The 15,476-nt window shown below is 48.2% G+C and overlaps 1 protein-coding gene across 1 annotated transcript in view; it reads right to left on the bottom strand.

Moving 5' to 3' along the window:
• DIAPH1 (diaphanous related formin 1) overlaps window positions 1–15,205 on the bottom strand; it is a 1,314,985-nt gene extending 1,299,780 nt beyond the window's left edge. The window contains exon 1 of the mRNA XM_086931364.1: window positions 14,510–15,205. Within this exon, the coding sequence (XP_086787490.1) occupies window positions 14,510–14,635 (126 nt within the window). The 5' untranslated portion in view covers window positions 14,636–15,205. The remainder of the gene's footprint in view (window positions 1–14,509) is intronic.
• Between the last annotated feature and the right edge of the window lie 271 nt (window positions 15,206–15,476).

Genomic DNA, 15,476 nt, shown 5'->3' with positions numbered 1-15,476 from the left:
CAACTCCCTGCAGCAAAAGTCGCTACTCACCACCCTCACCAACATGGCCACCACCCACAACAAGCTAATTATTCTGGGCGACTTCAATCTTTGGCCAAACGGCAGCCTGGACACTGCCTTGAATAATCTTATAATGTATTGTGAAAGTATGGGACTCTCCCAACTGGTCAACAAACCCACCCACTCTGCAGGGCATCTACTCGACCTAATCTTCTCCTCCCCTCAGCTAGTATACCTAAGCGACATCCTGCCTATGTGCTGGACCGACCATGCACTTATCAAATTCCACATAGCTGGTAGCAGAGCCAGCAGGCCGCCACAAAGCACCTCTCCCAATGCTCTGTACAGAGACTGGAAAGCTCTGGACAAATTAAGATCGGCCGGCCCTGTATTCAATGTGGAAAACAGCTTCTCCCCCTCTATATCTGTGGAGGACAACTACAAGACCCTCTGCACATTGATTTCCAATACCTCGGACTCCCTCGTTCCCCAGAAAAAGTGAAAACCTAAGAGCAGAGCACCAGCCCCCTGGTTTGACGACTCCTTGAGAGCCCTCAAATTAGCCTGCAGACAATCGGAGAGAAAATGGAGGCAAGGCTACTCCGACACCAATAAATCTCTCTGGAAAGATAACCTTCGGGCATATAAAACTGGTATTGTGCAAAGTAAAGCCAACTACTTTTGCTCAACTATTGCCAACGCCTCCAACAGCTCTAAAAGCATCTTTCAGATCCTTAAAAATCTAACCCACCCAGATTGTGCCACAATGACTCTGCCACCTACACAAGCACTCTGTGACAATCTTGCAGCATTTTTCATAGATAAAATCAACACCATTATCCACAATCTGAAGACCTCCCCCTCGTTGGGCTGCCCCAACAGCCCGGGAGCTATCACCACTAGCTACGACTCGGCGCTTTTAGGTCCCCTCCCCATGGCAAGGTTGCGGGAATTCCCCCCCATTCCAGAAACCGAGTTTGAAAGACTGGCGCTCGGAATCACCTCGGGCTCCCCTCTTGACCCTCTACCTCCTAAAATCTGGAAAAACTTTGGTACCGAACTCTTCAGCACTCTGCGCAGAATCTGCAACCAATCTTTGCACTGCGGATATGTTCCAACTCTATAGAAGCAGGCTCTTGTTACCCCGCTTCTGAAAAAGCCCTCCTTAAGTCCTGACTGTTTGTCAAACTATCGGCCTATCTCCCTCCTGCCATTCCCAGCAAAAGTCACCGAACGATGGGTCAGCTCCTGTCTTTCCACTCACCTGGAGCGGAACTACATCCTGGATGACCTCCAATTCGGTTTTCGCCCAGCCCACGGCACCGAAACATCTGTCTTAACAGCCATGGAGGATCTTCGTATGCGCGCAGACAGGGGCCAGGCAGTAGCTTTGATACTGCTGGACCTGTCTGCCGCATTCGACACGGTCAACCACAGGACTCTGTTGGAGAGACTCGGTGAGGCCGGTGTGGATGGCACGGCTCTGCTGTGGTTTCACTCCTACCTGCGGGACAGGAGACAGGCGGTATCCCTCCCCCCATTCCAATCCGCATTTTCATCCGTGCCCCAGGGAGTTCCCCAGGGCTCCTCCATCAGTCCCATTCTTTTTAACGTGTATCTTAAACCCTTGATCACGTTAATAAAGTCCCACAGGATAAAAACGATCAACTATGCTGACGACACCCAGCTCATTCTCTCCTGGGAGGGAGAAGACGCTATCCCCTTAACATCCTTCCATGACTGCCTAAGAGAGACGGCTGGGTGGTTGCACAAAAATTCCTTACAATTTAACTCCTCCAAAACTGAGGTTCTGTTTTGCGCTGGAAATAGAATACCTCGCCCTTTCCCGAGCGATTTCTGGCCTCCGGAAACACCGGATAAACCTCTGCCAGTAACCTCGGTCCGCAACCTAGGGCCCGTGCTCAATAACAAGCTTAGCATGGAAACCCAGGTTGCAAAAACAGTAGGGACTTGCTCAGCCCTTTTGCGTTCCCTGCGCAAAATTATGCCTCTCCTCCCCGCACATGCTCGGGCATTGATAGTCAGGTGCACTATTCTTAGTCGCCTCGACTACTGTAACGCGCTGTTACTTGAGTCTCCAGCTGTGCTGCTGGATCGGCTTCAAAGAATTCAGTCGGCCGCTGCTAAGCTAGCTCTCGGCTGGACCAGGAGATCCTCGGCCACAGCGGCCATAGCCGAGCTACATTGGCTACCTCTGAAGCAGCGTGTGGCATTCAAGGCCCTTTGCCTTGTCTTTAAGGCTCTGCATGGAGTCGGCCCCAGGCATCTGCAAGCCTTGTTTTCTTGGTACACTCCTAACAGAACCCTGCGCTCTGCCTCAGCCTGTCTGGTAAAAGTGCCTAGATACAACAAAGTCAGAACTGGGGGCAGATCCTTCAGGGTCGCAGCGGCTAAATTATGGAACAGTCTGCCCATTGACATCCGCCAAATTTCACAACTCCTCCCCTTTAGGAAACGTATCAAGACCTGGCTATTTCCCTAACTCCATCCGCCTGCCACCCGTTCTTGTTCTTCTCAGTTAAGAGTATTCTCCAGCGCCAGGAAACCTGCAAGGTGTCAGCTGCGCTATAAAAATACATTAAATAAAATAATTGGTGGATGTGATGGTGGATGTGGTGGTGGTGGTGGGGGTGGTGGATGTGATGGTGGATGTGGTGGTGGTGGTGAAAGTGGTGGTGGATGTGGTGAAAGTGGTGGTGGAAGTGATGGTGGTGGAAGTGATGGTGGTGGATGCGGTGGTGGATGTGGTGGTGGATGTGGTGGTGGATGTGGTGGTGGATGTGGTGGTGGTGGTGGATGCGGTGGTGGTGGATGCGGTGGTGGTGGATGTGGCGGTGGATGTCATGGTGGATGTGGTGGTGGATATGGTGGTGGTGTATGCGGTGGTGAAGTGGTGGTGGATGTGGTGGATGTGGTGGATGCGGTGGTGGTGGTGGATGCAGTGGTGGTTGTAGTGGATGTGGTGGTGGTTGTAGTGGATGTGGTGGTGGTTGTAGTGGATGCGGTGGTGGTGGATGAGGTGGTGGTGGATGAGGTGGTGGATGTGGTGGATGTGGTGGTGGATGTGGTGGTGGATGTGGCGGTGGTGGATGTGGTGGTGGATGTGGCGGTGGTGGATGTGGGGGTGGTGGATGTGGGGGTGGTGGATGTGGGGGTGGTGGTGGTGGATGTGGCGGTGGTGGATGTGGGGGTGGTGGATGTGGCGGTGGTGGATGTGGCGGTGGTGGATGTGGCGGTGGTGGATGTGGCGGTGGTGGATGTGGCGGTGGTGGATGTGGCGGTGGTGGATGTGGCGGTGGTGGATGTGGGGGTGGTGGATGTGGCGGTGGCGGATGTGACGGTGGTGGATGTGACGGTGGTGGATGCGGTGGTGAAGTGGTGGTGGATGTGGTGGTGGATGTGGTGGTGGATGCGGTGGTGGATGTTATGTTATGTTATGTTATTTATATTTTTATAGCGCACAGCTGCCCCAGCAAAGGGGCGTCCTGGCGCTTTGACAGACACTATAACATAACACACAAAAGAAGAGAAATTAACCAGACACAGGAAACAGGAAGGTTTTAATTGCCTGCCTGAAGGCGAGCAAGTCTTCAAGAGCTCGGATGTGTACCGGGAGCGAGTTCCATAAACCTGCCGCAAGCACCCTAAAGGAGCGGCCACCCATTCTGCTCAGTTTGAAGCGTGGACAAGCAGCCAGGTGAAGCCCCTCCGATCTCAAGGATCTTGAAGGAGTATAGGGCAGGGCGTGAGTAGGTTGGAGAGTGCCGGCGGCGAAGAAAAATTCAAAATTTTAAAGGCCAGACACAGCGCTTTGAACTTAATTCGTTGTCTGACCGGAAGCCAATGCAAGGCCGTGATGGTTCCAGACACTGAGCAGTGTCTGGGAAGGCCCACAATGGCCCGTGCCGCGGCATTTTGTACCCTTTGGAGCCTAGAGGCCTCCGCTTGATTCACCCCTAACATCAGCGAGCTGCCGTAGTCCAGCCGAGATAGTATTGAGGCCTGGACCACAAGCTGTCTGGTAGGGGGATCAAAATACTTTAAAACCGGCCTTGTTCCCCACAGAATGCCATAGCACGTGGCAGCCACCTTCTTGGTGTGGTCTCTGAAGGTGAGCGCGGAGTCCATCCAAATGCCTAAATTTCTCACTCCAGAGGCTGGAATAGGAGTGACACCCAACTCTGATGGCCACCATTGGTTACCCCATAGCTCAGCGTGCTTCCCTAGCACCAACACCTCCGTTTTGGTGGCGTTCAACTGAAGGCAGTTGGTGCGAAGCCACCTTGCTACTGCCACAAGACCCGCTCGGAATCTGGGGGCCTCCACCTCAGGGTCTCCACTAAGTGTCACCGCTAGCTGTGTGTCGTCCGCATATGAGGCCATCGTAAGACCCCACTGTTTGACGACACCAGCCAACGGTTTCACATAGAGGTTGAACATAGTAGGGCTCAACGAGGATCCCTGTGGTACCCCCAGATCCAGGGGATGGGTGGCGGATTGGCCAGGTGGTATAGCCACTTTGAAAGAACGATCCGAAAGAAAGGACCGGAACCACTGGAGAGCGATATCAGTCACTCCCGCCTCCTGTAAGCGTTGGATCAGTATCTGGTGGGACACAGTATCGAAGGCAGCGCTTAAATCTAATAGTAAAAGCGCTGCAGTACGACCCGAGTCCAGTACCTGGCGAAGATGTTCCGTGATGTAGAGTAATGCCGTCTCGGTACTGTGTCCTGACCGGAAGCCGTTCTGACTGGGATCTAATATCTGGTTGCGAGCCAGATGCTCAGACAGAACAGAGTTGACATGGGCTTCTGTCACTTTAGCAATCCAAGGCAACAGGGATATGGGTCGATAGTTTTCTGGCAGCCGGGGGTCAGAGTTGGCTTTTTTTAGTATAGGAGTGACCACTGCCTGTTTCCATGCCGTGGGTACCGTTCCGCTGGACAAAGACATATTGATAAGATTCAATATGGGGTCACGGCACAGCGGGGAAAGAGTGTTGATAAAGGCAGGCTTTAACGGGTCCGAGGGAGAGCCTGACTTAACCCTAAGGCTGAGCCTATCAAAGGTCTCAATAGTCAGTTCAGGTAGCATAGCCAAGGTCTCATATCCCATCGTATCAGGGGCGATAACCTCACAGTTCTGGTGGAGTGTGTCAAAACCTTGATAGATTTTTTTCACTTTCTCCACGAAAAAGGAGGCCAGTTTATCACAGTGGGAGTCTGTGCAAATCACCTCTGAGGTGGATCTGTTTTTCATAAGGTCCTTCAGTACCTTGAAAATCAGTTTTGAAGGATGCGGTGGTGGATGCGGTGGTGGATGCGGTGGTGGATGCGGTGGTGGATGCGGTGGTGGTGGGTGTGGTGGTGGTGCATGCGGTGGTGGTGGATGTCATGGTGGATGTGGAGGTGATGGTGGATGTGGATGTGGTGGTGATGGTGGATGTGGTGGTGATGGTGGATGTGGTGGTGATGTGGTGGATGTGGTGGTGATGTGGATGTGGTGAAAGTGGTGGTGGAAGTGATGGTGGTGGGTGTGGTGGATGTGGTGGTGGTGGATGCGGTGGTGGATGAGGTGGTGGTGGATGCGGTGGCGGATGTGGTGGTGGAGGTGGATGCGGTGGAAGTGGTGGATGTGGTGATGGTGGTGGATGCGGTGGATGTGGTGGTGGATGCGGTGGTTGTGTATATTGTCTAGAAGCCTTGTATCAGCAGAGCTGGGCATTATTGACATAACAGCAGTGGCACACAGGTGGGTAACATGCACGAGACCTGGTGACCCTGGAGGCGTGAGTGGTAGGACATTGTTACACCCCTACAGTGTGCGTCTGTGTGGTGTGTCCTGGTGCGTGTCTGTCCATTTTCACGTGCATTTATTCTGGGAAGGTCTGTGTGTCTCTGTCAGTCTTTGTTAGAAAATGGTTGAAGGGACATCTGTTGTAGAAGTGTTTGTGTGTTTGCGACTGTTTCCATGTGAATGCGTGCCTGCGGGTGTTTATCATCATCTGTGGGAGTCTCTTTGCAAAACGACATGTATGTTCGTGTGTATAAGTGCTCGCACGTGCCTGCGTTAATGTGAATGTGCGTGCTATTGTGTGTAGTGTGTGTGTCTATATGCGTGCGAGTGTGTTTCTCTGTATGTGTCTGTGAGCGCACGTTTGCACCATTGTGTGAGTGTCCGTGGGCGTGTGTGCGCAGGTAACGGCTTGCTGTGCACACGGTACACACTAGAACAAGTGTTCCCCTGGAGTGTAAAATAAATATGTGTACACTCTTCGCAAATATATGTCCCGTTTGTCCAAATGAAGCCCGCTATTCGGATGTAAGTAGATTTATTGAGAACGAGGATAACTACCTGGGAACTGAGATGGAGAACCGCGTCTCAGGATGTCACGCTACGGATCATGAATTAAAAAGGCTAGCAATGACTTTGTAAAATGTGCTAATGAAGCGTTAAGAAATAGAAAACCACTCCTGGAGAGAGAACATTCGCAACAGAGATTCAAATTAACAACAGCCTGCTGGAAGCGCATACTATTTGAAGACTCGGGGCTCCCGGACACTTGAGGGTATTGCTGTGGGGAGGGGGGAGGAGAAATGCGACACGGCGGGCAGGGGAGGTGGCGGAGCGGGGAGAGGGTGTGAAAGCAGCAGGGGCCTTTGAAGTGAAGCTAAGCTTCACTTCAAAGGTGTGGGAGGAGTGCGGCTGAGGGAACAGACTGCGATTTGGTGATGTGCACGCGCACTTTAGGTCAATGCGCTTGCGCATTGACCTAAAAGCCACGGGCACAGCGCCAAATCGCCCAGTTAGGTAAAGTCTGTTTAAGACGCTATAGTCTCGCCTCTCAGAGGCGAGACCTAAAAAAGGACCGCATGGTCTCTTGGAAGGAGGCAGAGATCGAACAAACACCAGAGAACCCGACCAGGGATCAGCAGAGGTTTAACAGACCACATCATTAACCTAACTACTAACTAACTAACTGAGACACAAAAGAAGGTACTAACTAGGAGGTTGGAGTTCATACCTACTCCTAGAGATGATCATCTCTAACTCAAAATTGATGGAAAATTAGACTACACCTTTTTTCTACACTCGAATGGCGATCTGGTGAAAACCAATACCGGCCCACATAAAAAAATAATCTTTCACACCCACCATTCAACAGCAACCACCAGAAGTGCCAGACTTTGAGCAGGCGATCAATATAGGTCTATACTCCTTGAGCAGGTCAAACAGGATGCATTTCAGAATGTCAGCAGAGCAGAGAAAGAACCCCTGAGGGAATTGAGAAGAGGACACCACATGATTATATTGCCAGCTGACAAAGGAGGTGGGATAATCATAATGCCTAAAGACATGTACCATACTGAATGCCTGAGATTATTAGGGAACACCTTACATTATAAAAAATTGAGAATATATCCCATCCCTGATATCATGGAGGAAATTTTACTTTACGATTAAAGATGCCCTTGACAATGGCCGGGTGACAGAAAAAGGATGCATCTTTTCTTATTGAGAAAGAACCCAAGATTCCCTATTTCTACATTTTGCCCGAAAGTGCATAAGAACGCTAGGGGTGATAGATGGACTCCTTACCCCGAGACAGGTCAATACAATGGCACCTGCAGAGTTCATCCTTAACTGCACACACATGGTCCTCACGAGGAATGTCTGAGGGTGAAGGAGATTTCTTCCTACAGACACATGGTACTTCTATGGGGAGTACCTGTGCTTCAAGTTTGGCATGCCTGGTATGTACACAACTTTGAAACTGAATAAATCTATTGCGATGAGTATCCATACCTTGGACAAATGAGACTGTGAAAAAGATTGATTGACATCCTTGTGATCAGAAGAAGTACCAGGGAGGCAGCTATCCAGCTTTCAGAATGGGTCATTGGTTTGGACCCTTTCCTGAGATTCACAATGAATACGAGTGATGTGGAAATGCCATTCTTAGACCAACGATATACCATGAAAGGGGCATTCTTAAAACGGAGGTTTTTTATAAACTCACGGATAAAAACAGTTGTTTAGGATTTGAAAGTTTTCACCCCAGAGCACTAAGGGAAGGCCTCCCCAAAGATCAATTCCTAAAACTCAGATGTAATTGCAGAGAAAATGGGAAATATAGAGAGCATCCAACATTTTTCAGCAAAAACCTACGCGAATTACCCTGAGAGAACTGTTACCAGGGCTACAAAAAGGGCCACAAACAAAAGGGAGGCTCTTTTGGGCACCTATAAAAAACCGCGGGTGGCAAGACCTACCTGCCTAACAACTTTTACTCACATCTCCAATGCAGTCACAAAACTGGTTAAGAGACATTGGAGTCTCCTAAATTCTGGAAATCTGAAAATGTAACACCCTATGTTCTCCTTCAAGAGGAGACAGAATTTACAGGGTGCCTTGGGACACACACACAAAGAACACTATGGGGTACCCCTACACCGACAGGCCACCAACCTTGCAGGGGACGTGGTGTATGTCGGTTTACCAAGAAGTTTAAGTCAGTCAACATGGGCCTGGCCACCCTTTGGACATTGTAACACTTGACAAATTGTAATTCTAGTCATGTTGTATATGTCCTAAAATGTCCCTGCAAAATCACATACATTGGGTGACTACTTGGAAGACATGTGTTTGCATAAAGGAACATAGGAGCAAGATAAGATAAAGGAGAGATAATACAAAACAGACCTGACACTACATTAATCACCAACATAACGCAGACAACATTGAATGGTATGCGATTGGGAAACTGGAACAGAGGCATATTGACATGAATAAAGCACTGTTAACCCCTCCCCTGCTGATGACGGAACCGCTCCGTCATCAGCTGCGGTGGCGCTGTGCTGATGACGGAGCGGTTCCGTCATGGCCCGCCCGACGCTCCTGCGCTGTGCAAATGCCGCGCCTGCGCTGAGCGTTCTATTGAGCGGGCGGGGCCATGACGGAACCGCTCCGTCATAAGCACAGCACAACCGACGCTGGTGACGGAGCGGTTCTGTCACCAGCATGCGCCCGCCGCATTTCCGCCACGCCCCCTTAGCACTGCGGCGGAATAGCCGCCGCAGTGAAGGGGTTAAAGTGTGAACAGCGATGGGTGTTTCGCCTCCACACTGACACCTGTGGGCTTAATGAAGAAATCCCATGGGGAATCCTGGGCAACTAAACAAGATGTATGGTCCCCCAGAGGTTGGAGTCCACTTTTACCCTTTTGCGATAGTCCTTTTTTGCTCTCCCATTCTTAAATGCAGATTGTTATAATGGATGTGTCTCTAGCTGGGACCTCTCTGCGTTATGATTTGACCGAACCTTTGGCACCGTCTTATACAGTTGTGGAAAAAAACACGCCATCATGTTTATGCTCCTTCTGATGGGTGTAATCACCTCCCCACATAATTAACTTAGCCTTTTTTAATAATAGGGGAAGGAGCGCTTCCAACTCATGCTGTACAACACAGGATTGCCTTGTCCTGCATCTCTGCCCTGTATTATCGATACTTCTTGGAAATACACTATATTACCCAGGTCTCCTTAAACCAATGGTAGCCTCCCATTGGTTCCTATAGTTAGCGTGCTGTGCGCAACAAACGCAGGCAAGCTCTGGGACAGACTACTTTTCCCAGGTCCCTTGATACCAATGGCAGCTTCCCAATGGCTCCCATACAAAGCATGCTGCACACAACATACATGGTCACGCTCTAGGGCTGAATGCGGAGGTAGGGATTACAAGCCCCTCCTGGGCCAAACAAGAGCACCGCAAAGCATGTGGAACCCTCTCAGATTAGGTTTAGAAGGGAGCTTAAAACATACTTGTTCCTTCATTAATAAGACCTGCGCGCCACTGGTCTGGGCTTTGGGGGATCTGTTTCTCCCACTTACTTCAGCGCGGGGACATGCCGTCTGGCGTAACCAGGTGCTTTATAAATCTCCTTATTATTTGTATTATTACTGGGATACCCGTCCATGCATATCATAAGTGACCCTACATTATAATATCACATGCTTACCATTATGAGAGCAATTATTGAAACGAACACGCCTGATAGGCAGGGTAACTACTCCCCGGCTCTGGTAATTACAGGCACACCAGTCCTGAGCAGGTGATAATCATCAGGCACAACACGATTGCTATCCAACACTACAAATGGATTGGCCAGGCTGGGGAGCCCATTTACCTTTATATAGAAAATGATTATGTCACAACCTTGTCTGCACCAGTCGGCTGTTCGGTGGGGCACGGTAGGACCTATGCGCTCCACCTTGACATAGTAAGTAAGATAGAATGAGAGAGAGAAGTACCAATAAATTTTAACTGGACACAGTATCATTATCTTAGAACTTGATAAATGTAAAAGGTCTAGGGTGACAAATTCTCACTGTTTACTATATTGCTATTTCTCCCCTGTTCTGTTCTGTGCTTACTTGGGATCACACCCACTAGAGTGTGACTATAGGCGGTGCCCACCCTGAACAGACCATGCTGCAAGTAGCCCTCGAACTAGGTATAGAATCTACACTGGGATTACGTAAGGATCCCCATGTTACATGTGTGTTTTTCCACTTGTGCATGTGTGTTGTGAATTATGTCACTGTGTCACACGTGTTAAAGTTTAAAAGTATTTTTTTATATGCAGGATTGTCATTGTGCAACTCCATATAATGTTACCATGATTAGTATTCCACCATTGTGGGCTTTCGCCGTTGTCTTCTTACTACCATGGTTTTGTTTGTTTTTCTCTCTCCCTTAACTAGTCAGTAATTCCTGGAGAATTTTCAAAGAGAGGTAGGTCCTCTCTATATGTGTTTAATGATACCCTTCACTACTAGTATAAAAGTGCAGGGTACATAGATTCAGCCCTGAGGAATGCCCGACAACTTCGGTTTCCAGTGAAAGTGCAGAAACATGTTGGCAAGACATCTTAGTGGGACGGAAGAGTCATAGAAACCATGTAGGTCATCTATGAATACCTTCAAAGCACTTTTTACTCAAGCCTAGGAAACCACCTGAATAAAGGATACTTTGTGGTGTATATACTAAGGCTTTTTTTTTTACTATTGAACTGGATTCTAGTATTTTATCCAGAGAAAATAAGTCATTCCTAAGAACTCACTCAGGTCAGTGCCCTCTGAGGTCGAGTCCACGCTGGTAGTATCAGCTTACCAGGGTGGGACGAGGTGGAATATGTTGAAGCATGTCACATTATGTGAGTGAGCCTACCTCTTCCAATTCTTTGAATTGCCCTTTTTTGTAGGGGTACTAGGTGTGACTTAACATTTACCAAGGCTCTTTTTGTTAATCACTGCACATGTTATAAGCAATTTACTAGTGATTAATAAAAACGTAAAAGAAATATAGGTGTTTGGCAAAAAGCCTATTCATTACACATGGAATGTTGGGCAAAGTAGATTGAAGAAGGTAAACTAATGAATGTTTTCTTTGTATTTGGATGGATCAACATACAAGACGGAAATACTAACAAGATCAAAGTAATGCAAAGTGTTTCTGCAATGCTTCCAGTTTAAAGAAATGTGACTGTCAGTAAAGGGGATATTACTCACTCTCCCTAGTACAAGATCATAAATCGAAGGTTCAACCCTTAAATATGGGGCATCAGTTTGATCGCCATACAGGAGGCCTTCTATGAATAATATTAAGGAAACAGGTTACACAGGTATTTTCATCTTCTTCAAGTACAGTTAAAATGGTTGTAATTTAAACTAGTTTTAGCATGGGCCCAGCTCTAATTCAATTACTTCTGCAGATTGTTCTCAGCTCCTACAGCACGGAATACACAATGCTGGGAAAAGTACATGCTGAATTATGTTATCAAGCGCAATGTCATAAGTATGGGTATGTCTCGTTCAGTGAAATTATGTAAATGTAAACCCCAAGGTCTCTGCTAACCAGGAGTGGAAGATGTGTTTAAAAAAAGTAATACCTAAGGCCGATAAGGCAGCAATAACTGGAAAATGTTAATAATCACCATGTACGTCACAATGCAGCTCATCTGAAATCCCAAAATATTTATATATGCTTCTCTTCCTTGAAAGAACGCTTTTGTATCTGAATACTCGATTAGACCATATGAATATGGAACAAAGCATGGTATGGCATTAAGCCGCAAATCTGATATATCTTTACTGCTGTATTGGTCTAACAAACTATGTTGCATGTATTTTTGAGTATTATATAGGTTATCAATTATCAGCCAGCACTGTGCAATACCTTTTCAAAAGGGGCGGAAACAAGACTAAAAATAACAAAAAACTCTTTAAAGTAATGATGAATACTGATCTCAGTGAATTTTACAGCAGAAATGTGTATATTTTTTAATTACTTAATGGGTTACAGTAATAATTTGATAAATGTATTACTGTGGACTAGTGCCGTTATCTTTTTATGTGGTATATTTAAAACAAAAATAAACAGTTAAAAAAAAAAGGGTGATTTGGGAGCGTCAGTGACCCTAGCATTCCGGCTCACAAATCGCACGCGATAGTGACCAAACCCCTATTTATTTCAATTAGTTTATTTCTTAAACATCGGGAATACTGAAATGAAATACAGTTTGATGTTCTTTAAACGCCGCAGCCAGTAAACTCATGCGGCACGTGGAGCGGTTAGTACTTTGGCCATGTCCCTTCCCACAGGGCACAAGTCCTAAAAAAAAAAATTTTAAGTAGGGGAACTAACCTAGTTACGCAGAATGCAAGTGACATCACGCCGCGTGCACAACATCATGGCACACAACATCAGACATGGCATCACAGGAATTGACATCATAGAATGTGGCATCACAAGCCACGACTTTACAGGAAGTGGCGTCAAAAGAAGTGACATCAGATCTAAAGCCCTCACATATGTTTACCAGGTTTAAAATGTGTACGTTTGTGCGCATTGCAAGGATATCAGTGAGCTATGGAAGATGATATGCGACTTCTACACCTTGCAATCATCCAGTTTTATGTAACACATCCTGTACATTAATTTACAAACTTATATAATTTATTGTACATGTAATATGCACGTGTTGATGTAAAGTGCTCTGACACCTTGCATTGGGATGAGTAGGGCTATACAAGAAAAAAAATAGTGGTACTTCAATGCCTCCTCGGGTGTAGTAAGCTTCATATAAATGCAATTTGCTTTGTGTAAACACTTAAAAAGACCAACACATCTGACATTCTTACAGTGCATGCATATCTCCTGAACAGGGACTGAACAAAGTGAAAAGCTGCCTCTCTTAAGTATGTGTGAAGTGCTAACAAGGTGTTAGCCTTTGTTTGCCCTCCACTTCATTTGCATCAGGTGTGAGGCTCCTGACTGCTCCCAGCCAAGAGACTCGAACAAAAGGAGGCTTGATGTCCACTCAAATTTGGCCTTTGTTATGTGCACAGCAGGAGGTCTTAAATAGGAAAGGCCCAGCATGCACGTTGTTGCTTCTTGCAGATGGAAAGCAGACAACGTGCAGGCGCAGCTGAAAGTCCCCCGGTGTTTAGAAATTACACCGGGACGAGTTCAGCACATTATTCAGTGGGGCGCAAATTCTTGGCAGGCTGGACGCCGTCCACCCGCATGGACGCCCGACTTGTGCCTTGCTTCCCCATTATTAGAGAGTCCCGGTTAACCATCTGAATGAGAGAGAATTAGATTTTGCTTGATGTGCTGCAGAAACATCACGCCGGTAGGTAGAAGTATTAGATGTATGTGCAGGTTAGTTCGTCTCTCAGGATCCGTTTACAGAGAAGAGCAGAAAAAGACTTGCAACACAGTTTGGATCGCTGTGCCCAACATTCCACTTTTCAAAAGTATTTTTTAATTAAACGTCAATATCTTTGTATACTAATAATGGCTAACACTTCCGTGCGGTGCTAGGGTAAGGAAGTTAGTATTTCAGAGGGATCCAACAGCGTTAGTGGGCAAGATATGAGTGTCAGTGTTTATGTCCCACAGACAGGACGCAGTGGCTGTCAGATTACAAAGGGTGTGCACCACATGCCACACAAGTCTTTCCGGCAGGTGACACAATGACAGCAGCACTGTATGCCCAGAGTGCACACACTGGAAGAGCGGGGACTGCTTGGACAGCAAATGGGGGCAAGAATAACACTACTGGAGGCCGACATGACACTAGTGCCGTCTCTGTCAGATCGGGGAATGCGGCGTTGGGGGGGGGAATAGGGTCTGTCACAGACAAGTAAATAAGCCGTCAGAATCAGCGTTTCTTAATAACAACTCTGCGGTCTCCGACAGTACCGTACAGAGAAGGGGAGAGTGGTGGTTGTCAGACTGGTAGTGTTTAGAGAGAAGAGTTATGGCACCTAATAGTGGACTGTTATGCCCCCCCCCACCACATGGCAAATCTGGGGTGGAATCCTGCAACATCACACATGCACTCCCTATAAGAGGGTCAGCCGCTGACTCAGAGTTCTAAAGCTGCCCCTCCCCTGGTCACATGCACGCGCGCAGACTCACAAATTTCTTGGATTTGCCGTCGCCCTCCTCTGGGTTCCGTGGTTTCTTCTTCTCCTTGGTGCTCCGTGCTGGGCCCGGAGGTCCGGAGCCACCTCCTCGCTCCCCTCCACCATTCGGGGGCTCCATGGCCCCGGCTATGTCAGCCTCCGTTGGTTCCTTTAATCACGCCTACAGGGCGGGAAACCGGTCAGCGACGCGTGCCCCAATATCCGCAATGAACCCAAACAACGGGTTGTAGGTAATGAAAGGGAACCAGCGCCGCCGCCCTTGTCCTGAACCGGGCGCGTGATCTTAGGTGAAAGTAACGAGTAACGCGAGTCAGGTAGACCAATCCACTGAAAGAACCGGCACGCACCCCAGGTACGGGGGTTAGAGCGAGCTGAGCTCGCACCCCGCTGACCAATCCGCTGATCTGGACGAGCTCGAGGCCGCAGGGGCAACAGCGGGCGCGCGCTCAGCTAGCCAATCAAAGGACAGAGCGTGAGCCCCCTCCTCCGTCAAACTGTCACAGTACGCGACACCGCCGGGGACCCAACTCACGTTGTAGTTTCCCAAGTCCGTGTCTGGCAGCCCGGCTCTTCACAATATTCATGAGCTTGTTAGCATGATCTTGGGAGCCCCTGATAGGTCGAGAGGCAAAGGAGCAACAGGCTTTGATCTCAACTCCAGAAAACTTCAACAGCTTCCGCGTTGTGCGGCTGCGATCGGGCTGTACCATTTGGGCACAGGAAGGGGGAGGGGCGAGATACTTCCTGGAGATGCCTGGAAACGGCCATGTCTGTGCAAGGGTGTGTCGGTGTACGGCAGGTGAGGTTGTCGGCTCCATCTGGTGGCGAAATTAGAGAACGCAGGAGTTTAAAAGTGAATTAAGGGAACTTGAACATAACACATCGTGTGCAGGATGGTGTCTCCCGATTTACGGACCAAAATGGCTTTAAATTAGTTTTATACAGCCTGAAACTTACAC

Source organism: Lissotriton vulgaris, chromosome 7 (genome assembly GCF_964263255.1).
Source record: "Lissotriton vulgaris chromosome 7, aLisVul1.2, whole genome shotgun sequence".
Lineage (NCBI taxonomy): Eukaryota > Metazoa > Chordata > Amphibia > Caudata > Salamandridae > Lissotriton > Lissotriton vulgaris.
Note: the sequence above shows the minus strand (reverse complement) of the source record. Positions and strands in the feature narration are given on the sequence as shown.